The 9,929-nt window shown below is 34.8% G+C and overlaps 2 protein-coding genes across 3 annotated transcripts; one reads left to right on the forward strand and one right to left on the reverse strand.

Moving 5' to 3' along the window:
- Window positions 1-1,505: 1,505 nt before the first annotated feature.
- LOC101207810 (tyrosine-protein phosphatase RLPH2) lies at window positions 1,506-3,930 on the reverse strand. Its single transcript, XM_004136624.3, has 5 exons — window positions 3,672-3,930; window positions 2,797-3,101; window positions 2,589-2,656; window positions 2,307-2,486; window positions 1,506-2,007 (listed from the first exon to the last, which is right to left on the reverse strand). Exons 1-5 carry the CDS (start codon window positions 3,878-3,880, stop codon window positions 1,822-1,824), a joined length of 948 nt encoding a protein of 315 aa, XP_004136672.1. The 5' UTR covers window positions 3,881-3,930; the 3' UTR covers window positions 1,506-1,821.
- LOC105434998 (calmodulin binding protein PICBP) lies at window positions 1,837-9,523 on the forward strand. Of its 2 annotated transcripts, none has more exons than XM_011653910.2 (3): window positions 1,837-1,967; window positions 4,660-5,581; window positions 5,677-9,523. In XM_011653910.2, the coding sequence occupies exons 2-3, from the start codon at window positions 5,324-5,326 to the stop codon at window positions 9,166-9,168; spliced, it is 3,750 nt and encodes a 1,249-aa protein (XP_011652212.1). In that variant the 5' UTR covers window positions 1,837-1,967; window positions 4,660-5,323; the 3' UTR covers window positions 9,169-9,523. The 2 variants fall into 2 exon arrangements, with proteins under 2 accessions (XP_011652212.1, XP_031738000.1); XM_031882140.1 differs by lacking the exon at window positions 1,837-1,967 and adding an exon at window positions 3,831-3,968.
- The last annotated feature ends 406 nt before the right edge of the window (window positions 9,524-9,929 follow it).

Below are 9,929 nucleotides of genomic sequence, written 5' to 3' on the forward strand. Positions count from 1 at the left end.
TAATTATTTCATTGTTCGCATAGATTTATGGAGAAATTTGGTTCGTGGAGTTGATATTGTATTTTTGTTGATTTGATGTGATGTTGTGGAGTTGAACTTGTGTATTTTTGTTGATTTGATGTGCTTCAATCTCTAAAATTTGATCATCTGATTCTCTCTCGATTGGATGCTTACGATCGATTGTATTCGACGATTGGATTCCCTCGCATCCGTTACGCTCGATTGGATTCCTTCCATTGGATGCTTACGCTCGATTGGATTCTTCCATCGATTGGATGCTTACGCTTGATTAATTCAGAATGTGGCTTTTTGAGGAAGCAAATTAATTCGGGAGGAACAAATTAATTCATAAATTAGTGAGTCTTATAGCTCTTCGAAGAATGACTCCTCTATTTATAGAGTTGTCTAGTGAATTTTATGGGTTAAGCCTGGTTGGTTCATGGACCAGACTTCTGACCTCAACCACATTTCTCACCTCAACCACATGAATTTGAATCATATTTACTATTTGGACTCAATTAAGTTTTTTTTGCTCAATTAAACTTAGTATAAGTAAATAATATTTAATTGAACCAAAATAATTAATTTGATCCAATGGGTACGATGAAAACATGTGATATTATCAGAATTGTTCAATTTACGTTTTCAAATTGAATTTGAGATACATATCAATTTTTTAATTAGTTTCAAATTCAATTATTTGTACTTTTCACCACTAATTTAATAAATAATATGACAATTTGTGATTGATCTCAAAATTTCCTATTCAACGTTCACACATGAGTGATTTAATTTAGACTATAGATATGAAATACCATGAACTAATAGTTGAGATATATGTTTGAAAAGTCACGTATTTTCCCTTGTTACAATTACTAGAATCCAAATAATGTATTCTTTTAAGTATGATATAAACTACACATATAAAAAACCACCCTATAACAATGAACATATAATTGAACCAACAATCATCACCTTGTACTTTTAATCTGCTGTGTAATTAAAAAATGAACACAAAATCTATTTTTGTATCTTTTTAACTAACAAGCAATATATTTAATTTGAAGAATAAGAGTACTTAAAAAAAGAAGAAAAAAGTTGAAACAAGGTGAATATTTAATATTAAGTCATACCCAACGAATAAAATGTTGTTAATAGTAAAAACCACTACCTTGTCAATCAACAACACACCCTACGTATTAAATGTTGAATTGAATATTTATCACTACTTTCTTATTAATTAATTACATTGTCACGAAGAATTGATTGCAAACGTTGATATTTTGTAATATACATAACTAACTGAAAAGTACTCAATCTTTTTTTTATATTTATTAATAATAATCTTAAAGGCAATCAAATAAACGAATTTAAATGAAGATAATATTGAATAAAATTGAGGATTTAAGTATAGAAAAATGAGATGTCGTTATCAAAATTTATCCATGAAAACGAAAGGAATTATTATTTATTGTATTTGAAATCAAAAGAAGAAGATAAGTGTGTGTGAGAATGCATATCATATATATATATATATATATATGTATTGAGAAGGTTTGAAAGTTGCACAATTAGGGGCGTGATTGAGTCCGCCAACGGGGCCGACTTCGCATACAACACGGAAACTATGGTGCACATAGAAAATAACTATTATACACCAACTGCATGCCCACCGAAATCTCCTCTGCCTCTACTACTTGGCCCTCAATTCATTCTTAAATTATTATTATTATAGTTTCATTTTTTAATACAGTACAGGGAAAAGAAACTAAATTGTTAGTTGAATACAACTGTGATTATTGAAAAGATAAGATAGAGAGTTTAAAGGAGGTCTGTGTCACGGACAATTTTGATGGAAGGAAGTAGAATTATTGCAGCTAAGGGATTGACTTCAGGGGCACTGCCACCTTCGTCAATGATGAATCTTAACCCATCCATATGAAGTCTTCCATGGTGTCCACTTACAAGTATGGTTCCCTTTTCATCATTATTATTCTCACTTAGTTCCTGTAACATCATCATAATTATTACTTCCAACAATATAATTGTATCACAGTGAAACTTATACTTTTATGTATGGAGATGAATTTTAATAATTTGTTTTGTTAAATTAAAATGAAGAAGTTAAGCTCGTGTAAGAAGTGATGAAGTGACGACTTTTATGTATTTGTAATCTTTAATTTTATGTTTAAATGTATAGAATTACCGGTGGATTAATTCATCATTTTCCATTAAATTTAAAGTTAACAAAAAAAAAAAGAAAATAAGTATAATGAAATGGGGCCTAAAATGATAAGAATATTGACCTTTGGGATATTCCAAACATTCTTCCTCCCACTGAGGCCCATTATTTTGGGGAATTTGGTTTCTTTGGCTTTCAAAAACTTGAGTTGCTCTTCGATATCTTTCCCTTCCTCTAAACCTGCATGAACTGCTATCAATCTGTACGTTTTTATCCCATCTTTTGTCTCCAAACACACATCATCCTACATATCATACACTTTATTTTCTTAATTATTTCTTTCATTAGTGTTCATATATATAAGAAAATTTGTTTTAAAAACAGCAAAAATACTGCAAATATTTACTTCTTCATGAACCCAAACCAGATTGGAAAGGAACTTCTTGTGTTCATCAGGTACTGCATTCATCAAATCTGACAAACAAAAATATAGTAACTCATTTGATATTCGCGTGTTAAGAATTATTGATCTCCCCTCACTCTATTTGTCTAAAAGAAATATCATAATATGGAATCAAATTTAAGTTGAGAAGAAAAAAAAGGGTATGAGTTACCATAAGATCCATGAGGAACACCATAGGACTCAAATGTTGGTGCAGCATCATAAACTGAGCCCATAAACTCAATTCCATATGCATCAAATCTCTCCCTTGTAGTCCCACCCCACATCCTTGCTTGCAAATGCATCTTCTCATACCCCTCCCCCTTGTACCATCCTTCTTCTTCCTCTCTCTCCTCGAACCCCTTCCATGTCGTCTCGAACCCCGATCCGTCCGACGGAGCTTCCACCAGCCCCAAGAACCCTGCCAATCCGAACTCGTGATTTCCTGCTAGAAACACATGTTTTTGATCTGGATACCTTTCAAACCAACCCAAAATTTTAGGTTTTATTCAATCGAGAATCTAGATTCTGTTTTAAATTTACAGTCTGCTGAACTACATCTCAAATTCTGTTTTTGATATTTTCTTTTTAGTTTATAACGTTGTAATGTATCTTAACTCTATTTTCTTTTTCAAATTTCCTACTAAACGAAGTTCTGTTCATTCTAACTTTTATATCTTTTAATACATACAATTCTATAAATTATATGAAAAAAATATACCCCTTCGGTCCAAAACTATCCTCAACATTGGTCAAGTAGAGGAAAATTGACTGAATACAACAACACTACGAGAATGAGTAATCAAATCTCAGACCACTGGGAAGAAAGGTGATGTTAATTTAATTGGAACACTGTAAATACACTTACAAGTAGCTTAGGCACATCTCGATGACAACTAATATGCTTTTGAATTTTTAACCGTTCATATCATTTTTCGTTTCTTTTACTAACAGTGAGGGGTATCATTTTGAAACTTTGAATGCACATTTTATAATTTAACCAAAAAAAGGGGAAAAAAGAATAAAAGGGTATAATCTTTTGAGTACCTGAAAGGCAGTGAGACTAAGAACTGAATGACTTCTCGTGAATTGGGCCCCCTATCGCAGTAATCTCCCAAGAAGATGACAGTTGCGGAGGCGAAGTCAGAGGCTCCGATGGCGGATTCAAGGTTTCGCCATAGGTTCTGAAGCTTGGTGAAGTATCCATGGATGTCCCCTATACAACACAGCACCCCGGGTTTCGTCTCCTTTGACATTGGATGGATCTAGACTAGATAATATCTTTCTTTTTCTGAGGTTGAAGAAGGAGTCTAGCCATGGAGATCAAATGGGATGAAATAGAGAGTAATTTTTCTTTTTCTTTTTTGACCCGTTGACTTGAAAAGAAATACCAAACAAAAAGAAAAATAATTTGTGAATTTAAAATTGAAAATATAGTAATTAAATTTAAAATGTTAATTATATATAACATTTTTCAATAATTTACAAATATAATAAAATTTATGAAAGTATATAATAGAAGTTTACATGTTATATAGGATTGGATTGGTACTGTTTTTTATTTTTGTTCAATTTAAAACAATAAAAATGCTTTATGTTATATAGACTTTATTTTTTGGACAATAGTCTTCTTCTCGGTTTTGCTCATTTGCCTTAAAAGTGATAGGTTGTATTTGTTGTCATCGTGGGGTTGGTTAAATTGTAGTTTAGTCTCTCTAAGCTCACGTTCAAGCTCTATTTCTTGCATTTTTTTCCTTCAGATTAACTATAGAGCGTTCATCAACAAAATTTTTAAATCCACTATTGTTTGTTGTTGTTTTAGTTGTTCTTGTAGGAAATAATATAGGAATAGCTACGAATGTAACAACCAAACTCAAAACATATGTAAATATAACATAATACATATAATCTACAAATATTGCAAAATTTAGATTTAGGTCTCGAATCTTGTCATGTTCTACTTGAAAGTTTTGTATTTTGAAGTGTTTTAGTTCATAATGGACTTCAAATGAATTTGATTCTTTCATTTTTATAGGGTTCTTGACTTCCATTTTGAAGAAGCGGAAACTAATGAAAAGGATGGGACATAACAAAGAGGTTGACATGGCAAACGTGTGATAGAACACTTGAAGTAAAGGATGAGAAGTTGGCCGCATCACCATTGTTTTATTCGAACTTAAATTAAATATTGTTAAAATTTTAGATATCAAAATGTTAAATTTTGAAACGCAGGAAAAAACGAACGTTTGAACAAAGAGTCATTTATTATTGTCTTAGGTTATTATAGTTTGATATCGTGTGTAGATTAATTTAATTTGAATCATAAAAGTATATTTATAAAAAAAAAAGATTGAATTATGGAATAATAAAAAGGGTAGCAAATTGTTAGCAAATTGGGAGAGAAAGGGAAAGTTGTTATTATTGGTGAAGGGTGTGAGAATTGGGTCAACCCAATTACGGAAGAATGAAAAGGAAGGCATTAGGCATAGGCTTATACATTTGTACAAGTCAAGAAAACCATTTTCATTCCTTAATTTCACATTCAAATCTGACTGCAATTTTATTGCTTCCATATTTTCTCATCCACAAAACTCTCAATTTCCCACTCATTCTCTTCTCTGAACATCAAAATTCCTCACCCCTTCCTTGTTTTTTCACCCAATCGGTTTTCTGATTCTCTTCTTCCAGCTTCAGAGAGAATGATCGACCTCGATTCTCATCACCACTCCCAATCAGAAGAAGATTGTAGAAATGCAGATGATGGAGCCTCAAGCTTGGATAAATCCCCAGCAAGACAACAGAAATCTGAGTTTAGTTTGGGTATCATTTCTTCTTCTTCTTCTTCTTCATCATCGTCATCTAGCTCTGATGAGTCTACTCCAAGTTCAATTTTAGATTCGGCCCCAAATTTCATGAAGACCACTACCAGCTCAGAAGCGAGAAGGAACTATTACCAGGTCTGTCTCAGATTTCAAATTCTTGTTTCTCAAGTAATTGCGTTTGGTCGTAGTGGATATTGTAGTAAGATTTTTAAATCTACTGGTTGGAACAGAAATCAAATCGCTCTGGTTCAAAGCCTTCCAGAACTTTGACAAGAATGTCGAGTTCTAGATTCAAAAGAACATTGATCAGGAAGTCTACCGATGAGCGAGAATTGGAATTTCCAGTAAGTTCTCGCAAATCTAAATTGGAGAATCAGAACATTGGGCAACAAAAATCAAATTCGACGATCTCAGGGATAATGTTAACTAGAAAGCCATCACTTAAACCTGTAAGGAAGTTAGCGAAATTGGCTGCTTCTAAGTCCAAGAAATGTTCAAATATGGAAATATCTGAGTTAAATCCAGAATCTTGTGTTGAAAAGGCCACATGTTCTTCGACCTTCAAGGGTTCTAAGTTTCCTGATAGCATTGAGCTCCAACCAGGAGAAGAGAAAGAATCTGAAAAACTTGCTGTCAAAAAGATTTGTCCTTATAGCTATTGTTCCCTCCATGGTCATTCTCATGGAAATACCCCTCCGTTGAAGCGTTTCAAGTCTATAAGGAAACGTGCTTTGAGAGCTAACAATAACAAGAGCGAGAGTGAACCACCTTTTCAAGCCAAACAATCTGGAAATAGGAAGAAAGGTCTTCGAGCAAGCAAAATGGTTGACAGAGAAAGATCAGTAGCTAATGAGACGATGAACGCAGACATGTTAGTACGTGCTGCAGAGGAAGAATCTGATCCTAGTGTTCTTAGGGATATCGATACGGGAGTATTATCCAATATGAAGGAAAGTAAATTGGATGCAGATGAATGCAAATTGGATGCAGTAAATTGGATGCAGATGAATGCAAGCAAAGTGGTTGACAGAGAAAGATCAGTAGCTAATGAGACGATGAACGGAGACATGTTAGTATGTGCTACAGAGGAAGAATCTGATCCTAGTGTTCTTAGGGATATCGATACGGGAGAATTATCCAATATGAAGGAAAGTAAATTGGATGCAGATGAATGCAACTTGAAGGACACTTTGGGATCTTCTGCTTTTGGTTATGAGGAAATGGAACATCAGAGGGAAGCTGATGAAAATCCAAAGGAAGATTTGGCAGTGGAGATCGATAGTCTATCGCGTACGAGCTCCAGCTCTAGTATCAGCTTAAATTTTACAGCAGAAGTGCAGGAGATAAATCCCAAGTACATCAGAATGTGGCAGTTGGTATATAAGAATGTAGTGGACAGTGACTCTGGCAATGTTGGTAATGAACTACCTATTCTTCAGGTGAAGGAAACGTCAAAGGAAGTTGACAACAAATTGCTTGTAGATACCAACTCCAACTCCTTTAAGCTTGTCTCCAATGTCGATCAGGAAGGAGCAGATGTGTCTCCTCATGCAGCAGCAGCCTATAGAAAACTTGAGCTCTTCAAGAACGAAGCTATTAAGCTAGTGCAAGAAGCTTTTGATAGAATCCTTCTACCAGAGATTCAAGAACAACAATCTCTATCTCGTGACTGGAATTCAGAAGAGAAGCTGCCGGAAAGGATTCCGGCTGAAGTTAGAGGATCAAACCTCCTAACGTCTTCTTCCAGTACTCATTCTGCAGGAGAGGATCTTGCACAAGATGCAGAAGACACGCAAACAAAAGTTGAGAATTCACCATCTATTGAGGAAAAGAAAACAATGCCAATTGAGAACAGAAATCAGTCGGGACCTAAGAGATGGAGTAACCTTAAAAAGTTAATTCTTCTCAAGAGATTTGTCAAGGCTTTGGAGAAAGTAAAAAAGATTAACCCACAGAAGCAGCCACGTTTTCTATCACTCAAGCCTGACCCAGAAGGAGAGAAGGTTCATCTTCAACGTCAAACGACAGAAGAAAGGAAAAACAATGAGGAATGGATGCTTGATTATGCATTACAACAGGTTATCTCAAAGTTACAACCAGCTCAGAAGAAGAGAGTTTCTCTGCTTGTAGAAGCTTTCGAAACAGTTCTTCCAGTGCCTGGAGTTGAGGCTCACATCAAGACCAAAGTAGCTTCTGATGGAACTGATAAAGAAAGTGAACGTCAAAATAGTGCTGATAATACCTTTTTTGGGAATCTTTTGAACATGAAAAATATTGTCCAAGCGTCTGCAGGCCAAGCAAACAATATAAACAAGGTCGGAAACAGGAATTCCATGACATTTTCTATTAAAAGTGAAGCAAACTTGGAACAACTTGAGAAACCAGAACAAGATCAAGCTATTCATGAAAATACTGGTATAGGGTGGAGAGTAGGGGACGTTGCGGTAAAAAAAGAGGTCAATGTGAAAGGATCCTATCCTGAGCCAGTCGATATATGTTTGCCAGAGGCCAACTATGCCATATTAGACAGGGAGACCGCCAAGAAGCCAAAAGACACTAGCTATGAAGAGGTTTCAGTAAATGGAAAACTTCTAAAGATATCTAAAAATGTAATTGCACGTTTAAACACTGAACTACTTCAGAATGAAGATCTGGAGCCTGATAAAAATATATCCAAAAGTGATGGTTCGATCAGTGTAACTAGTGGAGTATCTGATATATCCAAAAGCCTTTCTTCAGAAGAATATGAGACATCAGCAGCAGCTAGAAGTCTTACTTGTGAAGAACACAAGAAATCAACTGAAGTCAATGAACTACTGGAAAAAACAAGGGCTGCTATATTCGATAGAAGTCGGATAGCTCAATCAAAACCTGGTTCCACGCAAGCAAAATCTGTTACTCCAGAGGAAACCAATGCTGCTTCCAGCATTGGTGAAGCAAGTGAAAAACGGGTTGAGGAAAAGAAAAATGCAAGCATGTGGTTCTTGATATACAAGCACATGGCTTCAAGTATTGATGCTGAAAATGGTTCGAAGCCTCTCGTTAGTGAGGAGGCTGACAAGGATGAAAAGGAATTTTCCTCAAGAAAACAAAATATGGAATTGGAAAATAACTTTGTGAATGACCCAGATGTGAAACTCCAATGCATTGAAGCCATAAAGCTCGTAAATGAAGCAATTGATGAGATTCCTCTTCCAGAAAACAATACCTCGCCCCATGATGGATCATTCTCCAGCAACTTGATCAGAGACCCAGGATTATTCCTAGAAGAGAAACAAGATGCCTCTGAGATAAAAGACAGAAAAGGGGAAGCATACGATACTACTGATTCTAATGTTGATGAAGGATCAACGAATGCTGTTGATTTAAACAGCCAGGATGATGAAAAAGAGCCAAAGTTTGGAAGCAAAGACAATCGGCAAGTTCTAAAGAATTGGAGCAATTTGAAAAAAGTTATTCTTTTGAAGAGATTTCTCAAAGCAATAGAGAAAGTAAAGAAATTCAACCCAAAAAAACCAAATTTTTTGCCTTTGACGCAAGATGCAGAATCAGAAAAAGTTCAATTGAGGCATCAAGACACAGAAGATAGAAAGAATGCAGAGGAATGGATGCTTGATTACGCACTTCAGCAGGCCGTGGCCAAACTCACTCCTGCTCGTAAGCGAAAAGTCGAGTTACTCGTACAAGCTTTCGAGACAGTAAATCCAACAATCAGTAAGTGACAATAACCTTAGCATCAATTCTTCATTGCATTCATTTGCACATTTTTTATGCTGCATCTTGTAAGACCAAAGATCTTCTCAATCTTTTTTTTGCTTTTAGTTCTTTTATTGTATATTCATTTTTGTCTTTTGGTCTGTTGGAGAAAAGGGTTACTTCCATGGCCCTTATAGCGTGAAATTTCTTATGATTTTCAAAAGTTTGAAGTGTTGGACTGTGAATATGAAGGGTAGTTTAAGTACTTGTAGATGCACCAAAAGAACTGTATTTTTCACTGTTTTGATCATTCTCTATATGTTGTAAAAGCGTATAAATTATCAAGGAAAAGTAGAATTATTTTATTCCGACCTTGATTTACATCACCGGGGTGTGTCCTACATTTGAATATCCAGCCAAAAAGGTTACGATCATTCTTGGTAGAAGCTGAGACCACAAAACTTAGATTGAGGCTATTGACATCAATAATCATATTGATCCATTTATTAATATGGTAACTGCTTCGAACGACGAATCTTTTTCCAAATATAGCTAGTGATAGACGTCTATACCAGTAATAGATGATAGTAATCTGTCGATGTCTAACATAGCCTATTACTAATAGACAGTGACATTTTACTATATTTGAATATCTAGCATAGTTCGGAACTATGACATTAATTGCTAATACATCCTCCTCGTAAAATCAATTAATATATTTGAAACTATAGCTATTTTTACTTCATATGTCAAGTAGACTACTGCTCAGGCTGTGGACTAATCTTTT

This window comes from Cucumis sativus, chromosome 3 (assembly GCF_000004075.3).
Source record: "Cucumis sativus cultivar 9930 chromosome 3, Cucumber_9930_V3, whole genome shotgun sequence".
Taxonomy (NCBI): domain Eukaryota; kingdom Viridiplantae; phylum Streptophyta; class Magnoliopsida; order Cucurbitales; family Cucurbitaceae; genus Cucumis; species Cucumis sativus.

Bases quoted from the DNA above. Each gene is read 5' to 3' on its own strand.
- LOC101207810 (XM_004136624.3), bottom strand. From the start codon at position 3,880: ATGTCAAAGGAGACGAAACCCGGGGTGCTGTGTTGTATAGGGGACATC. The intron at 2,487-2,588 runs GTAAATATTTGC...TATGATATGTAG, and splicing joins TGGTTTGGGTTCATGAAGAA to GATGATGTGTGTTTGGAGAC. The intron at 2,008-2,306 runs GTCAATATTCTT...ATGATGTTACAG, and splicing joins ATGTTTGGAATATCCCAAAG to GAACTAAGTGAGAATAATAA.
- LOC105434998 (XM_011653910.2), top strand. From the start codon at position 5,324: ATGATCGACCTCGATTCTCATCACCACTCCCAATCAGAAGAAGATTGT. The intron at 5,582-5,676 runs GTCTGTCTCAGA...TGGTTGGAACAG, and splicing joins CGAGAAGGAACTATTACCAG to AAATCAAATCGCTCTGGTTC.